Below are 22,029 nucleotides of genomic sequence, written 5' to 3' on the forward strand. Positions count from 1 at the left end.
TAACCATTAAATAAAATCCAAGGCCTAGACTTGGGGAATCGAACCTACTAAACCAACAATACACAGTAGCTTTGCGGGTCTAGCCTATAACCGCCTAACATTCTTTACTATGAATTTCTCATATTAACCATTAAATAAAATCCAAGACCAAGACCGGGGGAACAGAACCCACTAAACCCACAATACATCTTAGCTTTGCGGGTCTAGCCTACAACCGCCTAACATACTTTACTATAAATTACTCATATTAACCATTAAATAAAATCCAAGACCAAGACCGGGGGAACAGAACCCACTAAACTCACAATACATCTTAGCTTTGCGGGTCTAGCCTATAACCGATCGGCTACCATGGCGTCTAGCAGAGTAATTTCTTTGATTGCAATTCCGCCAGATCCTCTTGATCGCCTCTTATGTTCAGGTACTCCCTGTATTCTTGAAATTCACTTTTAAGCCCATGTACCAGCTACCTCTATATACTCCAAGCCCTCCGCTACAATTATCTTACTGTTGCTACTTGACTTGTACTTCACTTCCTGTTAATTCGAGTGAACATCCCATGTAGCTTGTTGGATGTAATTAATAACGGAAGTTTGAAAGTGTTTTGGGACGAATTTTCATAGAAAGGAAATTATAAGAGTAATGCTGCGAAATGGTTAAGAGTTTGCTCTGTTAAAGTCATTAGTCCAAAGATATTTGCATTTTATTTCTTTTACTTCCAAAATGGTGACTGAAATTTATTGATTATTTAATTATATAAAATTAATTCAAGAAATCATCATATTTCTTATATTTCTATCAGAAAAAGAAGTAACAGACAAGCAATAAATAGACGCAGTATATAAAACATAAGGCATAACAACAAATAAAAATAAAATTGAGACCAATTGAGATCGTTTACATTTCCATGAGTTCCAGCCGATAACTGATGTTCACCCAGAATGTCAAAATCATAAAAACTGTAACAAAAATAAAAATCCTTACCGAAACGTAGAGAAAAGTTAGCTGTGTAGGTGGTAAAAAATGGCAATGTTCTAGTATTAATAGTTCGTGAGGTATTCAAGATTCGACTTTTTCAAAATCGATTCGAATTCGTTCAAATTTTTAAACGTTTATATCTCTCTTCGTATTTGTGAGAAATCAATGATTTCTTTACCGAATTGTAGAGTTGTATAACTAGTATTAATTGCAATGTTCTAGACTAAAACAAAGAGATGCTCTCAAAATGTGGAGTACGTATAGGCGAGAAAAGTCATTATAGAGAATTAGAGAATTAGCGTTAATTGCTGTACTTCTTTTATCTAGAGGTGAGAGAAGTAAAAATAGCTGATTCAACTTACTTAAATATAGTAGCAACAAGACCACTGAATAGATGATAAAACGAATCTTGCCAACATCACAACCTGGAAACAAACTTGCACCAATGTCTTCTTGTAACAGTGTTACATTAATGTTGGTGATATTGTGCATTATATTCATGTAACCATCTTTAGCAGTATTATCGATTATTGCCAAAACGCTGGCATTGGTACTGCTTTTATTCATGTTGATTGTAATCAAATTATTCCAATATTCTTCTATAACAGGTATTGATAGATTTTGCTTTCTTGGATAGTCGGGCCAAGTTTGATAAATATCATATACTGGACAATCGTAACCCAGATATCGCCATCTGGCATCGAACAACCACAGTACGTCTGGACATCGTACTCCACTAATGCACACGTAGCTGAAAATGTAATTAGAATTGAAAAATTTGTCACCTTTTAAGCGTTTAAGCAAAGCAAGCGTTGAGCTTAAAAATTACCAATCGATCATGAATGCGCTTCAAATAATTATTCGATTTGAATTTCCCTAACCAAGTATTCCATAATTCTAATTCCCTAACCAACATCCAGAAAAAGAATTATTACCAACAACCATTCCAAAATGAAAAAAAATAAATAAAACTATAAATAATTAGCTATAAAAATGAAAATTTAATCTTAGTTATACGTATTATTTGAGGAATATCAGGTCTAAGGCAATCTATCTGATGTCTCCATTCTAAACATAATCCTCTCATCTAGGGGTCACCAAACTTTTTTGATCATGGACCCCCCTAATAATTTTTCGAAATCTCCAACAGCCCCCCCCCATAAAAGTAATTTTCAGTTTATTAATAAAACTATCTATTAGGTACGAGGGTCGTTTGAAAAGTCCGTGCAAAGTCAGAGAGATAGCACTACTGGCGCGTATCGAGGTTATGTTTAGTTAGTAGCATCTCTTGGAAGAACACACACCAAGTTTCAGCCAGATCGGTCTATTTCTTTGTGTTTGGCATTCGTTTGAATCGAGGAAGTCGAGTGATTTTCAAAAAATGGACGAAAAAGAATTTCGTGTGTTGATTAAACACTACTTTATGAAAGGCAAAACGCCTCAGGAGACTAAAGAGAAGCTTGATAAACATTATGGTGACTCTGCACCTTCGATTAGAACAGTTTATAAGTGGTTTCAAAATTTTCGGAGTGGCCATATGGGCACAAGTGACGCTGAACGTTCTGGACGCCCTGTTGAGGTTACTACTCCAGAAATCATTGATAAAATCCATGATATGGTGATGGATGACAGAAGAGTGAAGGTGCGTGAGATTGCTAGTGCTGTGGGTATCTCGAATGAACGGGTACATAATATTTTGCATCAACATTTGGACATGACAAAGCTATCCGCAAGATGGGTGCCGCGATTGCTCACGCTTGACCAAAAACGAAATCGTGTGAAGTGTTGCAAGGACGGTTTGCAGCTGTTCCAGAAGAATCCGCAGGACTTTAAGCGTCGTTTCGTCACTGTGGATGAAACATGGATACATCACTACACTCCTGAGACCAAAGAACAAACTAAACAATGGGTTACCAAGGGGGAATCTGCGCCAAAAAAGGCGAAGACCGTTCCTTCGGCCGGAAAGATTATGGCGACTGTCTTTTGGGATTCGCAAGGAATAATCCTCATCGACTATCTGGAAAAGGGTAAAACTATTACTGGTGCATATTATTCATCGTTATTGGACCGTTTGAAAACCGAGCTGCAAGAAAAACGCCCACGACTGGCCCACAAAAAAGTCCTTTTCCATTACGACAACGCACCAGCTCACACCTCAGCAGTTGTGGTCGCAAAATTAATGGAAATAGGGTTCCAACTCGTTTCACATCCCCCCAATTCTCCAGACTTGGCTCCCTCGGGCTACTATTTGTTCCCCAATATGAAGAAATGGCTGGCGGGAAAAAGATTTTATTCAAACGAGGAGGTGATTGCAGAAACGAATGGCTATTTTTCAGACTTGGACAAATCCTATTATTCGGAAGGGATCAACAAACTAGAGCAGCGTTGGACGAAGTGTATAAGCCTAAAAGGAGACTATGTTGAAAAATAAAAAAGGTTTACCCCAAAAAATTAAGTAGTTTTTATTTTTGCACTGACTTTTCAAACGACCCTCGTATTTGTGTTTGTCACATTTATTTTATGATTTTAAACATTTATTAAAGTAATTTTACATTGTGTAACAAATAGTTTTATGAAAAATATCTTGAATGTTGAAGAATTTAAATACCTTAATATTTATTAAATAATAAGTAATAATAAAATAAGAACCCCTGGCTCAGATCGACCCCTACTTTTGTTAAATATACCCTCTGGGGTCACCTTGGCCATTTTAGCGACCTCTGCTCTAATCTAAGGATTCGATTGGATTGCGTGGGGATTGACTCAGAAGGGTTTTGTTGTGGCACCCTGTCCTTAGAGGAAGATAGTAGTTTCAAAAAGTAGACACCACATTTATCATTGGGATTTTGTAATAGGGAAGGGACTAGCTGACTGCATTGCAACGCGGAGATCACTGGCTCGAATCCAGCTGCGCTGGCCCTTAGATTTCTTCTTTCCTAGGGAGCTTCTAACCAGCAACACTGTCCGGTGATGGATAGTGTTATCTATAACCAGAGTATAACTGTCCAGGGTGGAAAAGGACGCGCCTTAAAAAAATAAATACAAATAAACAATTACTACTTACAGATAAAACGGATGCAATCTAGAATGGTAAAAGCCAAGAATACTTGAAATTAACCACATTGGAAATCCGATGCCCAATATAATTCGACCACATAGTATTAAATCAACGTTATCCTGTTAGCAAACAAAATCCAAATACTAAACAGTATTATGAAAAACAGCAAAAAAAAATTGATAGGAGCATTAATCTTTCATTTGAAATTTAAATTTATATGGCCCTAGAAGAAAGGGTTAAAGGGCAACATTGAGAAGTGAATCTTAAAGAAAAATGGCGAATGTCAAGGTGCTACTCGTGTCCCGAAGTGGGTGAGGAAATAAATAGCATAGCGAGATCCACCAGCTGAAATCATTTCAGCCATAATCAGATCCTAGCACATATTCTTCACAAGAAACTTCCTTTTGCTTCAGACATCATTTTCACTGCAGCCATCGTCCAAGGTTAGAATAGCAACATGAACAGTGTTTTACTCGTATTCATGTTGGGAAAACGATTTGCCTTTGAACAGTCACTCCGAATAACGATTACAGTGTAATGGCGAGATGGGCGAGGGATACTTCTTCCTTCCCTCGGGAAACCAAAAACAACTAGCCTGATGACTGTTGTGCTCCAAATCAAGATAGACATAGCTTCCACTCAGTATAACTGGCTAACCAGCACATCTCTCCAGTGGTTGGACCTAGTTTTGTGGGTCCAGAAAGGTTCTGCTCCCCCTCACCTCACACGCAAAGAGATTTAATACAAATATATATGATATCTTGGATTGAGTCAAACCCACAGATTGGAGAATAATCTTTATGATTTCAGAAAATCAAAACCAAAAAAGAAGGTATATTAAATACTTACCAAAAAAGCTGCCACAAAATTAGCGAAATGACCAAGAAATATTGTCACAGTTGTAGAATACATTACTGAGTGTTGGACTGGAAAAAAATTGAATTTGATAAGCATCTGCTGGGAAAAAGAGGACCACCGTGAATTACTTACTACTTAATGCTTAAGAATATTGATTTTATGGTTCTAACGAAATTCCAAGGGCATTTAGGTATTTTAAATTCCAGAAATAAAGCCTGCCGGGTATTTAGCCTAGCCTGCGGGTCTTGGTTTGGATAAAACAGGGGCAACAGATTGAAAGGACTACAAATCTTTATCAATAATTAAATAGATCTAACAACCTACAAATAAAATGGCTCTATTCGGTCCTTTTATTTTCGTACTGGCCCTCCAAGGCCTTGACCCCACCCGGTGCTATACCTTGACGTGGTGGTGGGGCTCCCTGAGATTGTTCAGGGCAGAAGGAGCACGAAGATTGTCCGTCTCACATAAACCGCGCGCCCTCCCCACGCGATTTTAAAAGCCTTGGTTCGCTTATAAGGCCCCACACAGAATTTTGTGTACTTGCTTGCCGAGATGCTTTCTTGCTGCTTCTCTAATCCTAATTTTGTTTTATCTACTTCCTCTTTTTGTTGGTGTTTGCTAGCTACCAGGCCAAGTCAAGGATACTTTAACTTCAGCTCCCCCTAACTTCAGCTTCTTGGGCGGAAATCCTTCAAATAAAAGACTTAGTTTCCGTTTCCCATTCACAAGTGTAATATGAGGCGAAAACCTGGATGACAAAGTCTGCGCATCCCGGTCAGGGATACAATAAAAAAAATCAACTTTTAAATTTAATATTTGCTTACTTACTTAATGAAGTATACTCTTTCGTATAATTGGGTACGAAAAAATTCGTGATCATGGTAATTACCATCAATGTCTGGAAAAAAGAAAATATTTATTTAACGGGGAAATTTATCTAGGTTTTTCCATTGGTGTAGTAGTACCAATAATAGTGCTCTTGACTTTGTGAAAATGGACCAGCCTAAAATCTGCTATTGGGTAGCTCTTTAAGCAATAATAACTTTAGGATTGCCGTATTGTTGGAATGGGGGAAGATCATTGTGGGAACTGAGTGCATATTGAATAAATATTGATTACAATAAATATAATATATACATAAAATAAATACAGAAGTGTAAATGTATTATACACTTTAACCTTCTAATCTAGTGAAGAAAGAGAAAAGTTAGGAGAGGAGGATTGGAATGCAGAGAAAGAAGGAGAGGAAAAACCTGCAGCTAGTGTAGAGAGTTAGAGTAGGATATGTTTTAGTCTTCTGTGTCTGTATGTTGTAGAAGGATCTGTAGGAGGCTATGTCGCGGCATAGTGGATTGGGATGACAGTCTAGGATGGTAAGGAGTTTGAGCAGAAGATTTTGGATAAAGAAGTGTACGGGAATAATGGACGCAGTCTCCGTGGACTGAGTCAATTCTAGTGCGTCGTGGAGAGAGTCTGTTGCGAGTCTGCGCCATTTACTGAGTGCATATACTCTACAAGTTCTGTGTGATTAATAATAATGTTTTATTTATAAAAAAAAAAAAAAAAAAAAAAAAAAAAAAAAAAAAAAAAAAAAAAAAAAAAAAAAAAAAAAAAAAGTAAATACATTTTCATTTAGGCGCCACGGTAGCCGAGCGGTTAGAGGCGAGACCAGCGAAGCTAATATGTATTGTGGTACTGGGTTCGATTCCCGGTCTTTAGGCCTTGGATTTTATTTAAAGGTTAATAAAAGAAATTTACAGTAAAGTATGTTTGCTAGTCGCCTCCGTCCACCGACACCTAATTAGTAGTTGGACGTTAAGCCCCGCCTAAAAAAATAGGCGATTACTTTACTTTACTTACATTTTCATTTAAAATTGAAAAAAAAAAACATTCTTCGGCATGGAAGTACCGTCTGCCGGAAACAAGTTCTGTGTGTATTTCCGGTGATTTCATGAAGTGGATTACAGGATCTGGTTTTTTAGGTCGACTTTTTTTTTTTCTTCTTTTAAAATATGATTCTTGATAAATTTATTTAAAACAAAAATAAAGCAAAATAAAATAGACTTACCAAACCCACGGTGTTCAGGATAACTGAACCCATTTGCAAGGAGAACTTATAGCAGAATGACTTCAATTTGAACTTATCTAACATTCTCTCGCAAGCATTCCTTCCCTTCTCCTCCTCCTCCTCATCATCGTCAAACTCATCATCACTCTCTTCTCTGTCCTCTACATCTTTTGATTTCTTCTTCATCTTGAACCACATATTCTTCTCATTTCCACTTCAAAACTTTAATCTTTTCATTGTACCCATTATAAACTAGTCAATATTAATGTGGCTCATACATTTTTGGAACATATGTTATTATATGCAGTATTTTTGTTGCATTTAACTATCGAATAAATTTATTTATTTATTGAAAAATTTACAACTGCAAAATTAGCATCTAGTAAATATGATGAAGGGAAAAGATGAGCACAAGAGTGGAGCAGTTGTCCACTGACAAACCTCCGGAGATATTTAAAAGCAGTGAGAAATGAGATCTATCAAATAAAGAATATTTATTCTGCTTCAATATTGAATTTTAAAAATTTTACAAATAAAAGTTAGCAGAACTGCTAATGGTGCAATTAAGGGCTATAAATTTTGCTTAAATTTTGTCTAAGCTTTCAATCTCAATAAATTGATTGACCTGATTTGTTTCAGGTTCGTTTTGTGAAATCCAAAGATTGGCTATTCCATCAGAACCCAAAACCAATATGGGATATACGCTGGTGATTTATTTGTTTTTGTATTGGAGGGGGGGAAATATCTTTAAAAATTGTTCAGGCATGCGCAGAGTAATTAAAAGTGTTTGATTCAAATCAAAGTAATGCGAGTGTCATGGTTTGCGCATGCTTGCTAAATAGATAGACCTGATTTTTTGTACAAGCCTCTTTACAGGGTGAACCAGTAAGTATTGTCCATAGGCCTACTGTGTGTGTAGTACATCTACAGTGGAGTTCAATGACGTAATTGGCCAACTTCATATTTCCCACTGTTCTTGAGTGACGTCAATTTAATTTTTTTTTCTAAAATCATTACTTTTTTCCCAATAAAATTGTTATTACTCAGAGAGTTTTGGTCCAAATTCGGATTCTGATGATACGGTTAAAAAGACACGAAATTTTTTCTAAAAATTGACACCATTTCGAAGCCTAAGTTATTCTCCAAACAGCCTTAATCTTCCTCCTGGATACTGGAAAAATAAAAGTAATAGAAATTTTTGAAGAAAACTCATTACGCTCTTATGTGATCATTATGAGACCTAGGTGCTGGCACTTTTCTAGTAAAAGTTTCCTTGACTAATGGGCTTTCAAAATTTTCCAGGATTCCTTTTATCTTCGTATGAGAAATTACGTTTGTTTTTGCAAGAAAACGTGTTGACGAGCACTCAACAGTGTTTAGTTTATCAAGTTGTTTAATTCATTGAAAACTCTTTTAGATGGACCAGTAGTCAATTTTTAAAATAGTTTTTTTTTTGTTTTTTTTTAAAGTGCAATTTGTAACCTTTGACTTCCTTATTTTAAGGCAATCTACTTTAAAAAATTAACTATTGGTCCATCTAAAAGAGTTTTCAATGAATTAAACAACTTGATAAACTAAACACTGTTGAGTGCTCGTCAACACGTTTTCTTGCAAAAACAAACGTAATTTCTCATACGAAGATAAAAGGAATCCTGGAAAATGATATACCGTTAGAAAGCCCACATTAAACAAGGAAACTTTTACTAGAAAAGTGGCCAGCACCTAGGTCCTGATAATGATCACACATAAGGGCCTAATGTGAGTTTTCTTCAAAAATTTCGATTACTTTTATTTTTCCAGTATCCAGGAGGAAGATTGAGGCTGTGGTAATGGAAATGGTATCAATTTTTAGTAAATTCATCTGTCTTTCTAACCGTGTCATCAGAATCGAATTCGGACTAAAACTTTCTGAGTAATAACAATTTTATTGGAAAAAAAAGTAATGATTTTAGAAAAAAAAATTAAAGTGACGTCACTCAAGAACAGTGGGAAATATGAAGTTGGCCAATTACGTCATTGAACTCCACTGTAGATGTACTACACACACAGTAGGTCTATGGACATTACTTACTGGTTCACCCTGTATATTAAAATTTTTAAATAACATACAATAAGATTTTTTTTTATAAATAAAAACATATGTTTGCACCGATATTCGGAACTGTATGACATTCTGTGTGGTCAATAGTTGATCTCTTAGTACATAATTATGGTTCGCCATATATTAGCCATAGATCATGAAGAGACCTACTTTACTAGTAGAACTCCTCAGCCTATGTGCCAGTTTCTTTATAACATTTGGATAACTTTATTTCCAAGATATTTATCACATTGTTGTTGTTGTTTAACGATACAGTATGGCATAGTTTCCTACAGCGTAATGGGCATTGTAAGTAGTCAATTTAGTTTTAATAGGATTTAACTATGTTCTTAGTATGTACTGTTCTCATTCTAAAAAGTATTTTGAACAAGGTTATCTCAGGCAAGAGGTTAGCCTACAGGATTTCCACGTGAAGAACCAGGAGATCGTGAATCCAGTTGCTGTCCTATAGATTTTCTCTTCTTAGAAGCTACTTACACTGTCCAGCTCTGTCGAGAGGCCATCAGTGCACTGAAAAGCTCTCAACCCTTTACTAGTTCTGAGCTTAGCCTAGTAAGGAACTTACTTGACAATCCTGTGCTCATCTCTCACTCTCGCATTCACTACACATTCAGCATTTTGCTGCAGGTGCCTAAATTTATGCATACACAGGTAGTCCTCGAGTTACGACGTTTCGTGGTTACGACTCCCATTTACAGTACAGTACTATACTATATGTACTATGAAAAGCCCGCGAACTACTGTACGTGTTTTGGTGTGCAGCGGCCACGGGACCGAGGAAGACGGCGTCACCAGCATCCCAGTACGCCATTAACATCGTTGTCACGATCACTTTTTGCCCTTCATTATGGCTCCCAAACGTGTAAGGCAGACTCCTTCTGATGGCAGTGCATCGAAGAAAAGGAAGGCCATCACCATGGAAGTGAAATTAGATATCATAAAGTACACTACTGTTTTTCATTACTGTTTCATTTCATTATTAAACGTACTGTACACAGTATTTTATATGTGTTTTTTGATAATTATGTAGGGTACTGTGTTAGGATAGGCTAAGTGCTTACAGTACTGTACTGTTATTGTGGTAATACAGTACTGTACTGTATACTGTATATGGTACAGTTTACGTATGTTCCGACTTACGTCGAAAAAACGGTTTACGACGCCGCTTAGAAACGGGTCAACGTCGTAAGTCGAGGACTACCTGTATAAGTAAAGTAATTGCCTATTTTTCAGGCGGGGCTTTACGTCCAACTACCAATTAGGACGGAGGCGACTAGCAAACATACTTTACTGTAATTTTCTTTTATTAACCATTAAATAAAATCCAAGGCCTAGAGCAGGGGAATCGAACTCACTAACCAACAATACATCTTAACTTTGCGGGTCTCTTTATGCATATATAATATACTTTACATTACAAAGAAGGCACAATATTTAGTTTTAGGTTGCAGTGAATTTATCTTATCTACAATCTGCAGATAACTATGGCCATCTCCCGTAATGCTTCTCTAACATTACTTTATTCTGATCACCATTCCGGACCGGAAACCTAGCTTCAAAAATTCAGTGTTACCAACCTCTTCGTCCTACTACCACCGCGCACGAACAAGATACTTTCCGTCCACATTCGAAATAAATAGAAGGAATTATTTTGCTATTCAGCTCCGAAGTTTGTTTACAACGATTAGGAGCTTTTTACGAGGAGTAACACGAGCTTAACAAAACGAACGACTCTTGATACCGTCTAAACCACTTGGACCATGTACTGTTAAATGGCAACCCAAGATCCTTTTTTTTTTCTTTTGTTTTTCCTTCCGGATTTCTGTCTTTACGAGTTCCAGTTAAATGAAATAGCACTTCCGCAGTAATGGGCACTTTTTCCATGAATTGATTCAAAGATCTGCAAATCTGTCGTAACTTATGTTCAAGTATTTGTTTATTTATGGTCACCATATATTAAGTTAGGCAGGAGACTATTGTTATTTTAGCATTAATAGAGCTGTCCTTAATTCAACATTTCAATTTCAGACAGTTGTCACCATACCAGTATTCATAAATGCTACCGAGGGATGGATTCTGAACGAAATGATTAGTAAGTGTGTCTTTTATAGTTACTTCTGCAGAAAGACAGTCTTTAAGTCTTTCAACAACTTCTCCAGGCTTTTTTTTTTTTTTCTGGAGAGAGAAGGATTTAGTGCATTTCGCCTTTAAGAGATCTACATGGTGTGCATGACAATTGAGTGTGGGGTACATGATGCACTAAGCAACGTAATAATTCGCTACTTGCGATTGAACAGCGAGGGTACTTACAGCGCTACAAAAATATTCGCAACAGTTTTCACGGCAGAGTGCACTGTACAATTAATGGTATAGTTTCTCTTTGTGGCTCCAAGGCGGTGCCTTCCCAAATTTGTTTTCCAAAACTCTAGAACATTGCTTATATTTTAATGTATTCATCTTGCAAATTCAGCTTTAAATGCAATAAATAAATTGAAATTACGCACCCTATGAATAAAGAAACTTAAAGAGTCAAGAAATTAAACCAAAAGCTGATAGTTTTCTTAGCCTCCTGCACAAGCACAGTTGCAATTACTGTTTGGTAGTATTAGTAGTAGGCTAACCAAAAGCTGATAGTTTTCTTAGCCTCCTGACAGTTGCAATCACTGTTTGGTAGTATTAGTAGTAGGCTAACCAAAAGCTGATAGTTTTCTTAGCCTCCTGACAGTTGCAATCACTGTTTGGTAGTATTAGTAGTAGGCTAACCAAAAGTTGATAGTTTTCTTAGCCTCCTGCACATGCACAGTTGCAATTACTGTTTGGTAGTATTAGTAGTAGGCTAACCAAAAGTTGATAGTTTTCTTAGCCTCCTGACAGTTGCAATCACTGTTTGGTAGTATTAGTAGTAGGCTAACCAAAAGCTGATAGTTTTCTTAGCCTCCTGCACATGGACAGTTGCAATTACTGTTTGGTAGTATTAGTAGTAGGCTAACCAAAAGCTGATAGTTTTCTTAGCCTCCTGCACATGGACAGTTGCAATTACTGTTTGGTAGTATTAGTAGTAGGCTAACCAAAAGCTGATAGTTTTCTTAGCCTCCTGCACATGCACAGTTGCAATTAGTATTGAGGCTATCTCCATTGAAAAGTGGTGCCCTTTAATGCGCGACTTTGAACTGAAAAAGGCCTATTAGTAATCAATGAGGATGCTTCATTGGAAATCAATATATTATTTCCAAAAGTAATTAAAAACTTTTTGAAATAATATTGCCTCCATCTCATGCCAAAATATTTATTTATTTATTTATTTTCAGTTCCGTTCGTTTTGATGTGCATTTACAGTGCTATAATGTTCTCAGGACATTTTCTCACAATTATGAGCGCATTTATGGTAAGTTTAACGTAAAGTATATAGTTAAGTTTAAGACATTTTCGTAGATTGGTTTTTATTTGTTAGGAACTTTGGGGTGAATATAGTCGTTATAAAAAGCGTGTATGGGGAGATCCCCAGTTCGAATCCCGTGAATAGCTACTTTTTATTTGTTAGAAAGAAAATTAATAAAATATAGCTTCCGGTGTCTGTCCATCACTCCTAATTGGTTAGTTAAGCCCCGCCTGAAAAAAGTAGGCAATTACTTTCTTTCCTTAATCTTTTGCTTACTTGATAAGGAAAGTATTTGCGATTATGTCAACAATTTTAAATAAAGAACGGAAGTGCCTGTTTTGAGCCCACCAGAGTGGGGGAAAAACAACCACAGGAAGTTAGAACTTTTAATTTCAAGTCACTATAGCTAGCTAGTGTTAATAATTCTTTTCTCTCTCTCTCGCTATGAATAGCGGAACTATATTTTAATCTTTGATCTTGTTAACTATATTTTTGAAATACGAGGTGTGGCTATTAAATAAACGAGACTGATGCTACTACAGAAGAACTATGCATGCGCCAAATCCTAACGACCGCGACAGCTGTGCAGCAGCGTAAAGCCTTCTCTTTCGATTGCAGCGTCTCTCTCGTGTTTGTAGAGAAATCTGTCTGACCGGAACCGTCGTTTGTGTACTAGAGCTGTTAGTTTCGTTTTGCCGAAAACATAATACTACACATATAGTAGAGCAACGAAATTGTCGTGAAATTTCACATCAAATCATGATAAAACCGCTACTGAAACTTGATCTTTTATTAAAAAGAAGTTTATGGTGATGAATGTTGTATCACGTGCGCAAGTTTTTTTGAGTGGTTCAAGCGTTTTTCAAGATGGCCGAGAAGCCGACGGAGATGATGACCACCCGGGGTCGCCCTTCCATGTCTAAAACGGAGGAAAATATCCGATTATAATTAATCAACATTACTATCGGTGAGGTGCTTGCTCAACTCCGTGAGCAAGAGTAAGGAAAAAACGACCCGATTTGTGGAAGAACAAGTCACGGGGTTCTCCATCAAGACAACCGGCGCCGGCTCACACTGCATTGTCTTGTCAAGACGACGTTTCTAGCCAAAGTACAACATCCCAGTTTTAGGCCACATCCGCCTTATTCGCCTGACCTTGCCGCCCCATGTGACTTTTATCTGTTCCCCAAAAGTCAAAGGAACACGATTTCAGTCCTTTGAAGCTGAGTGAAAGAAAAAGCGGCACGCGTCATGCAGGAGCTCATAGAAAAAGACTTCCAGCACAGAGCATAGTTTCGAACAGCATAGAGCGTTGTAGGGATAGGGGAGGGGTGTATATTGAAGGTGATAATAACTAAATATGTATAAATTTAAAACAAAATGTTTTACAGCAATAGTCTCGTTATTTAATAGCCACACCTCGTAGGGTTATTTTTGGCCTTGCAACCAAAATAAGGCTGAAGAAAAGTTGACTGAAGTTTGGGGATAATATGGTAGAGCAGGTAAAACTGTCTTTAAGCACCTTCTGGAGGGAAGCTGGAGAAAGAGATAGATGGCGCCGATTTGGAACAGCTGATATAACCATTCACTATCGTTCCAATTTTAGTATATGTACCGCCGAAGCTTGGTTGGAATGGGTGCCGGGTCATGTGGGTATTGAAGGGAATGAAAAAGCTGATTATCTGGCCAGGAATGGAGCTAACACTCCTTTCATCGGTCCAGAGCCTGTCCTGGGGATTACCAGGGGTTCGGTTCGTGCGGCTCTCAGAGATTGGATCTGGAGGGAGCACGAAAAGAACTGGGTGATGTGTCCTGGGGTTAAACACAGCAAGACCTTGATGCCTTGGCTGTGTAAGCAAAGATCCAAAGAGACCCTGTGTTTGGGCAGAAATCAGATTACTCTGATTACAGGCCTATTCACGGGGCACGGTAGGTTTAAGAAGCATCTGCGCAAGGTGGGGTTTATCAGCTCGGAACCGTTGTGCAGATTATGTCAGGAAGAGGAGGAAACGGCCTCTCACCTGCTGTTCGATTGCGTTTCAATCGAGCGTTTGCGCTATGAAACCTTTGGAACGCTGAGACCAAAGAAGATAGTAGCGCAAAAAGAACTAGTAGGGAAAATCCTCAACCTCTTTAGGAGGGGAGGGTTCGCTTACTAGAACTAAGAAGGGGCTGGCACAATTAGTCTTTTGTGGCTGCGGTGCCATGGGGCTAGGTCCCGTCCCGTCTACTATCTTATCTTACCTTATCTAACCATTCACTAAATAAGGAATACTTGATCAAAAGAAAGAAATAACGCAGAACACGAAAACGGCCGTATATATAAATAGAGTATATGACCTCACAATAACTTTCACAGGAACGAATCCACGGGTTGCTGTAGTATAAGACCCGGGTAGGAGGCGACTTCAGATCATGGACTAGAAACGTCATTAATTCAAATTACCAAATTTTTAGATTTTTTTTTTTAATTCTGATTTTGTCCGTAGTAGCGTGCGCATGTTTTTGGTTGTTTCCCAGGCCGGATCAGTCAGATGACTAGATTGATTGACGTATAGCGTGAGGCTGAAACTTGGTAAAAAATTGAATTCTCTACATCAAACTGAATAATCAACTGGTTGAAAATCTGAAACCATCAGAAATAAAATCAACAAGCGTGCTATTTACCCAGCACGGCGGGCCATTAATCACATTGTAATGGATTTATTGCTTTTATAGTTTCAATTAATTCACTTGTTTTCAGTTTAATCGGAAACTATTGCTATTAGGCGTGTTGATCACTGCAGTTGGCATGCTTTTATGGTTGATTTTGATGATTGCAGCATTCTTCCCTCGCACTTTAGAAGAGTAAGTATTTTTTTACACTTTGAGAATAATTTCTAAATCACTGACTAGATCTGGGTGCAACTTTTTTGGAAGTTGGGAAGTTACTGGGATGTAGGGATTAATTAGGTGAATCCCCCAATATCTTCTACCTCTCATTTCTTAGACAATCTCTCGATCAAGTTGTTGCCTACACCAGTAATCTTGTTCTTGATCAACATTTTACTTGGAAGAACCATGTTGCTCGAAATATGTTGTTGCGGGGAGAAGAAGTGAACTACTAGGTTACTGAATAAATTTTCTAGTTTTCCATCTACAATCTACCCCCCTGATGATGGATCCAAGTGCGAAACTAGCGGAAATAAAATCAACAAGCGTGTTTGCTTTCCCAGTGTTTCCCAGAAATTCCTTCTATGGGACTAAGGGTTGTAGAAGAGGTTGGAGGAGAGATTTTCTTATTAAATGATAATTATTAAATATGACGTCAATGTGACGTCAGGGTTTGAGGGAAATTTTTGAATTATAGCAATTAGAGAGAGTAATGGTAAACGGAAGTAGTGTTCACATGAGATATGTTTTTTTTTTGTTTTTACAGTTATGTTTGTATAAATCACGTGTGCGCAGACTCACAATGGCTAATTGATTTACGCTGGCGTTACAAGAAAAGTGATTGTCCATTTAGAAAAGGAGATCCCGCAGAGTATCCTGTATTTCGTAAAGATTTCTTTGTAGATGCGCCCAGAGATGAACTGTGGCAAGATAACAAAAAAATGGCCTTATCATACAATTTGGTGATTAAAAAAAACCATCTGATGGACCAAGAACATTTGGGCAAGGTCATCAACTTTAAGGCTTGGTACCCAGGCTGTGAAAGTAATGATACAGTTCTAATCTTGATATCAATAATATTGGCTGTGGCCTATACATGTAAGTGAAGTGAACTTGATGAAGTTCTTGGCCAATTATATTGTATATACCAGTGATGGCGAACCTATGACCCGCGGGTCAGACACTGACCCATACAATTGCTAGGCAACCATTTGTTTACGCGGGTTGATTTAGATTTTCTAATTGTTGTGGATAATTTATATCCTATCTGAATTTTTTTTCTATCACGCATTTGACACAAAAGCAATTTAAATGCCTATCTATAACCTTTAGTTTGATCATTACAAGTTCTAAAACGCAAATGACGACAAATGCTTTTGTAGTATTTGAAATAAAGCAAAACTGTTTACAAAATATCAAATAAAATGTATAATTTTACTCATATTTTGTTTGTTACAAAAAAAATCGACAACCCAAAGCAAATAACCATATTTAGATTTTTCTTCAGATAAAACACACTTTTGTTCAGGTTTTGTTCAGTTATGTTTGTAAAAAGAGCCCTTCCATAGCCACTTGTTTCGTCCCCGTTTTACCCCGTTAAGCCAACTGAATTTTAAAGATGTTTAGATTTTTGAAAATATTCAGTTTTAAAATTTTTAAACTTAACTCTTGGTGCAAATGGGCATTAATGACCCAAGAGCTAGTACTAACAAAAAAAAAATGAACAAAATTTGACCCACGTCTCAAAAAGGTTCGCCATCCCTGGTATATTACCCTTTGAGATGCACCTTCCCAATAACTTCTTTACCTTTTCAGGTTTTATCGGACATCTTTGGTGGATGGTGCTCAGCTTGCGATATCTCATTGTCGAAGAAGAAAACGAATACGATGATGAAGATGAAGCTTCTTATTAACTTGATAATTATTTTTATTAATTTTTTTTTTGCATTATTAATTGAAGACTATTTACTTCATAAATAATAATTTTATAATAAAATCGAAGAAATTTGATATCTTGCTTAATTTAAGTTTTGGCCATTAATCTATCCAAATAACTAATATAATTTTTTAACCATTGTTAGTAATTTATTAACTGAAGTCGCTAGAATAATTTGGACGAAGATTATAAATCGCCTTAAATGAATCTGTCGCAAGAGGTTTCGATGAGACACTCAGTATTTAAATCTTCAAGATTTCGATGGACTCTCTCTCTCTCTCTCTCTCTCTCTCTCTCTCTCTCTCTACACTGTTTGGCATCGGCTTCTGCCTACAAGGTACACAACTAACATTTCTGTATTTCCTATCTAGTTAGCCCAGTTCATCATAACAACCGACTAATTTTTTTTTCTTGAGAATAAATAATCATTTAGGTCCTCTCAGACAAAACCTGGAGATTTGATGTTCAGAAAATTGGGGGGCTGAACTTCACCATAACTGCTCCAGGGAACATTTTCATACATTGTCTGGAGGAATCAAGGAATTTAAAAAAACAAAAAAAGTACATTACTACCCCTAAATTTAAGGACCTTTACTGACAGAGAAAAGGAGAACTAGATGGCAACGCACCCGATATCCATCTGAACGTAGACGACTAAATCAACTGACGAGACTTCTCAAACGGGAATTTGTACAAACTAAAGTCAGACATTTACAGTCAATACACATCATCATCCTTAACAACCTCAGACAAATCTCTTTGGTTCTGTACAGCGCAAATTTCTGGCATACAAAGACTGTTCTCCTCCTCTTCAACATGACCTGGGCGAAAATAGACCAAGACTAATCTCACCTATCTAATGTATTTATTCCACATCCGGACATGAATGATCAGCTACACGAACTAAACATTGAAGAGGACTTAGACTCACACCTACAACTCACCTTACCTCCTAAAGCCTTTAATCCCTCAGACGTAAAGTACATTATTAAGCAACTATCGACTAAAAAATCTCCTGGCAACGATCTTATAACTAGTAACATTTTACGCAACTTACCAAAAAGTGGTATTCTTTTTCTAACTTACATCTACAACGCAGTTTTAAGAACGACTTACTTTCCAATGCTCTGGGAATACTCCATAGTGAAAATGATACTGAAACCCAATAAATCTGCACAGCAACCTAGCTCCTACCGTCCTATAAGCCTTTTGCCTGTTTTAGGGAAAATACTGGAGAAGCTTCTGCTAAGGCGCCTAATCCCTATAGTAGAGGAAACAGCTACCTGAACATCAATTTGGTTTCCGCGCTTTTCATTCAACAATTCAGCAGCTGCACCGGGTGATAGATACCATATCCTCTTCCTTGGAGCGTAAACAGTACTGTTCGGGTGTCTTTCTCGATGTGGCTGCAGGCCTTTGATCGGGTCTGGCACTCGGGCTTACTGCACAAACTTAAAAATCATCTTCCTTTCACCGATCTGTTCTTACTATCTGATCTTAAAATCTTACTTCACCGATCGGTACTGCCGCGTTCGTCAAGGGCAGGCCCTCTCGTCCTTTATACCCATAAAAGATGGAGTCCCTCAAGGAAGCATTCTGGGCCCTTTCCTTTTTCTAATATATACTGCTGACTTACCTCTATCCCAAAATACAATAGTTTCAACATTCGCCGACGATACTGCTATTCTTTCATCCCACTCCGATCCTAATATACTTATTATAGACTAACAAATATATTTACCTAGGAATCAGTTCATTTACGTATCAAAATACTGCTCTGACAATTTCACTTCTTAATCATAGAATCAAAACCACGGTCGATGGACCATATCATACAAGAAAGACATCCTGGTGGAGCTTGAACTCTTTATAATTTGTGACCATGGCAATAACACTTTTATAAAACACTTTCGTACATTAAAAACCCAGATAGTTGAGTCATAGGATAAACCAACATTTAGCAAAACACTTTTGGATATAGTGGGTGTTTTCTCAAGAATCTATTTGGTCGAAATAATTAATGTAACAAAAGAAATGTAATTACGTCTCTTACAATTAGCAGTCACGTTGGGTATCTTGTATATTTCTTCAAATATAAGCCTTATTATCAAATATTATGACAGCCACGAATGACTCCCATCTCCCATGGATGGAATTTTTTTTGGGGGGGGGGGGGTCAATGCAGCATCCTTAGATTGTATCAATTGTTGATATATTATGCCTTTTGTTAATAAATATTCTGTTCTGGGGTATAAAAGTAGGAATAAAACAGTTTGTTTTTTTAAGCACATTTTTATTTGTATAAGACATAATTTGTAAATCAGTTAACAGCAACTTGTATCCAATTTTTTGAATATATTCACATCTAAGATAGGATTCTACAATCCTTAAAGCCATTCTGTAATTTAGGTTGGTCCACTCTAAGCCATTTACTGGAAAAATTAATCTCTTCAAATATTGTACACCTTTCTTTAAGCCCGAATGCATCATTGGAAAATAAAGTAATTGAGAAAAAGAAAATTATAAATTTAAGTGGTCACAGAGCGGGTTCAAAAGATCAATTATAGAGATATAGTCTAGTTACAGACAATAAACTAATCTCTGACACAGATTCTTCATTCGTAATTCTGGATTAAGATTAAACAGCTGTGAGCAAATCCTGATTGGATGATGATTGGAAGCTTGGATGATGATTGGTACTGGCTGTTATCTGTTTCATCTGTTAACAATCTATTTGTTGGCTTTGCTGTACACTTTCTTCAATAAACAAACTGGACAAACTGGAATTTGCCATCTCTAACTTGATATCAGTTCTCAATTCATACAGAGAATCCTCTACTAGTTGTAGAAGAGCTGGCATATTCTTCTGAAGAGTGAAATCTTCTTCTAGATGAATGGTTGATAGTGATTGTAGTGTTGAGCTGTCTACATTTTGTTGTATAGCAGATATCAGGTACTGTAGGGGAAATCCAACCAGTTTTTGTAAAGCTGATATTGTAAATAATCCTTCCAGTTTTCGGCCATTGAACAGTGTCTGCATTAAGGATTCTATTTTTTGATGGTCACTTGAATTGAGTTGCTGGTAATAAAGCTTTAATTTTGGTTGGAGAGCTTTTCCAAGGATTACAAATGAAGCGTCAATTTTTTGTTGAAGTGCCGTTATCACTTTCCTTAGGGAATGCTCTAACTTAGAATGTACAACTTCTCTCAGTGTCTTAAGTACATGTTCCACTCTTTCATACAGATCTGGTGTAATTTCCTCCAGTGAAACGTCTTGTCCAAGTTTCTCTGCTGCTATCAGTGCCTGCACTGAATGTTCTACTCGACGATAGATATATGGTGTCTGCTTCTGCAATAAATCATCCACCTGTTGATGGATAATTATCATCATTGCTTCTAGTGAGAATGCTGCCCGTTTTTGGGTTCTTGGCATTAGTTTCTGGAGAAAATTCTCTGCACTTTCATAAACATCAACAAAAAATTCCTTTAGGAAATATTCCAAAGGTTGTTGGATACGTTCCATCAGGTTCAGCTGGGAGTATTCCAACTCTTCTTGATCTTCCTGTGCATTTTGCTTTAGTTCCTCTAATGAGTATACTAATTTGTTTTGGATAACTGGTAGCAAAATCTGTAAATAATATTTTACATTTTCTTGGATGTCTGGTATCAGTTTCTGTAGAGTAAGTTTCACTTGTTTGTGAACAATTGGTATCAGTATCTCCAGTGTAGACTCTACTTCTTTATAGATAACTGCATCAACTTCTACGATGAATGTTGATAAATCCTTGATACCAGTTTGTGAACTATATGCTACATAATTTGCTGTATCACTGCTATACTCAGCTACAGTGCCTGATGTTGAATTTGTTACGATTGTAGATGATGCTTGCGTGATATTAACCTCAGTGGTGAACGATGATGTATTTGTTTCATTCTTTGTTTTAGTATTTTCTTCTAGTTCTTTCGCTAGGGTTCTTAAATTGTCTTCTGCTTTTTCTAATTCTTTCTCAACGGCGTCAAACTCCTCTTCACTCTTTATTTCGTTAAACTCATAAGTCTTGTTCGATTCTTCCTCATCATTAACAGTTCCATTTAGTGGCAACATGTTGACCCTACTAAGAGCTATAGCAACAATAAACAAACTTACATATTTGTAAAACATTGTTCCTGCTTTTGTCCTTGCAACCACTGGTATACACACAAACTTCCTTTTTTTAACAGAAAAGAACGAAATCTCCGCTAACTGGCTTTTTATACTAGAGAAAACAGATTATCTCCCAACTAAATTGCCTACCTGTTTAGCAAACAATGCATTTTCTAGCCATAAAAATCTTTTACTAACTGAAACTGTTAAAACAATTAATTCAAAGCCATGCGCGCGCACATTGTGTTGGATGGCAGATTATCGATAAATTATTCCTGTACATGTTTCCATGCTTGTTTTTATAATTTTCAACTAAATCTACCATTTTTCCATTTTAAAAACACGGTATTCCGACCAATAAAGCACGGTGTACATATTTTAGGCACATATGACGTCAATGGGCATGCCCAAGCTCAGAGCTGGTTATTGTAACTAATCGAATGGTTCTTGTTAAACGTCACCAATCTGCGCTGAACAGTTTACATGCACCACCTGTGAGGCTGCCACTTTTCAATCGTTGTTGACCTTCTTTTTGAAGATTGTAATAGACGATGACGGCACCAATCTGACGCTCATGAACATAAATGACGCCAACGGAAGACCCCCCCCCCCCCCCCGGGTCCAATAAAAGGACTTACTTATTTAGCCAACCCTTCCTCCCCTCCGAAATACTCGCATGAGCTGGACTTCAACTAAAAGAACTTACTTCCTTGGTATCCTATGTATTAATTAAAAAGAAAAAACCTGTCACGCCTATTGCAAGTTTCGGCCGTGAAAAATGAATTCAAACTGATCCTGAACAGCTTAAATCCAAGCTAGGAAAAATAAAGATTACAACATCTGCGGAACTGC

The 22,029-nt window shown here is 37.1% G+C and overlaps 2 protein-coding genes across 5 annotated transcripts; one reads left to right on the top strand and one right to left on the bottom strand.

The window, feature by feature from the left end:
• Window positions 1-772: 772 nt before the first annotated feature.
• LOC141447539 (uncharacterized) lies at window positions 773-7,163 on the bottom strand. Its single transcript, XM_074115199.1, has 6 exons — window positions 6,966-7,163; window positions 5,726-5,795; window positions 4,886-4,962; window positions 4,043-4,155; window positions 1,341-1,729; window positions 773-959 (listed from the first exon to the last, which is right to left on the bottom strand). Exons 1-6 carry the CDS (start codon window positions 7,161-7,163, stop codon window positions 898-900), a joined length of 909 nt encoding a protein of 302 aa, XP_073971300.1. The 3' UTR covers window positions 773-897.
• On the top strand, window positions 4,988-19,199 carry LOC141447540 (uncharacterized). Of its 4 annotated transcripts, none has more exons than XM_074115203.1 (6): window positions 4,988-6,421; window positions 11,095-11,158; window positions 12,375-12,451; window positions 15,189-15,292; window positions 15,864-16,195; window positions 16,913-19,199. In XM_074115203.1, the coding sequence occupies exons 2-6, from the start codon at window positions 11,152-11,154 to the stop codon at window positions 17,008-17,010; spliced, it is 618 nt and encodes a 205-aa protein (XP_073971304.1). In that variant the 5' UTR covers window positions 4,988-6,421; window positions 11,095-11,151; the 3' UTR covers window positions 17,011-19,199. The 4 variants fall into 4 exon arrangements, with proteins under 4 accessions (XP_073971304.1, XP_073971303.1, XP_073971302.1 ...); XM_074115202.1 differs by having other exon boundaries at window positions 4,988-6,414; XM_074115201.1 differs by lacking the exon at window positions 4,988-6,421 and adding an exon at window positions 7,247-7,672.
• Window positions 19,200-22,029: the final 2,830 nt, after the last annotated feature.

Source organism: Rhodnius prolixus, unplaced genomic scaffold (genome assembly GCF_049639745.1).
Source record: "Rhodnius prolixus isolate KJV_2025 unplaced genomic scaffold, Rpr scaffold_7, whole genome shotgun sequence".
Classification (NCBI taxonomy): domain Eukaryota; kingdom Metazoa; phylum Arthropoda; class Insecta; order Hemiptera; family Reduviidae; genus Rhodnius; species Rhodnius prolixus.

Coding starts and splice junctions, on each gene's coding strand:
- LOC141447539 (XM_074115199.1), bottom strand. CDS start 7,163: ATGTGGTTCAAGATGAAGAAGAAATCAAAAGATGTAGAGGACAGAGAA. Junction 4,963..5,725: donor GAAAGAGTATACTTCATTAA/GTAAGTAAGCAA, acceptor ATTTTTTTCCAG/TCCAACACTCAGTAATGTAT. Junction 4,156..4,885: donor ATTTTGTGGCAGCTTTTTTG/GTAAGTATTTAA, acceptor GTTTGCTAACAG/GATAACGTTGATTTAATACT.
- LOC141447540 (XM_074115200.1), top strand. CDS start 9,175: ATGGTTCGCCATATATTAGCCATAGATCATGAAGAGACCTACTTTACT. Junction 12,452..15,188: donor CAATTATGAGCGCATTTATG/GTAAGTTTAACG, acceptor ACTTGTTTTCAG/TTTAATCGGAAACTATTGCT. Junction 15,293..15,863: donor TTCCCTCGCACTTTAGAAGA/GTAAGTATTTTT, acceptor TTGTTTTTACAG/TTATGTTTGTATAAATCACG.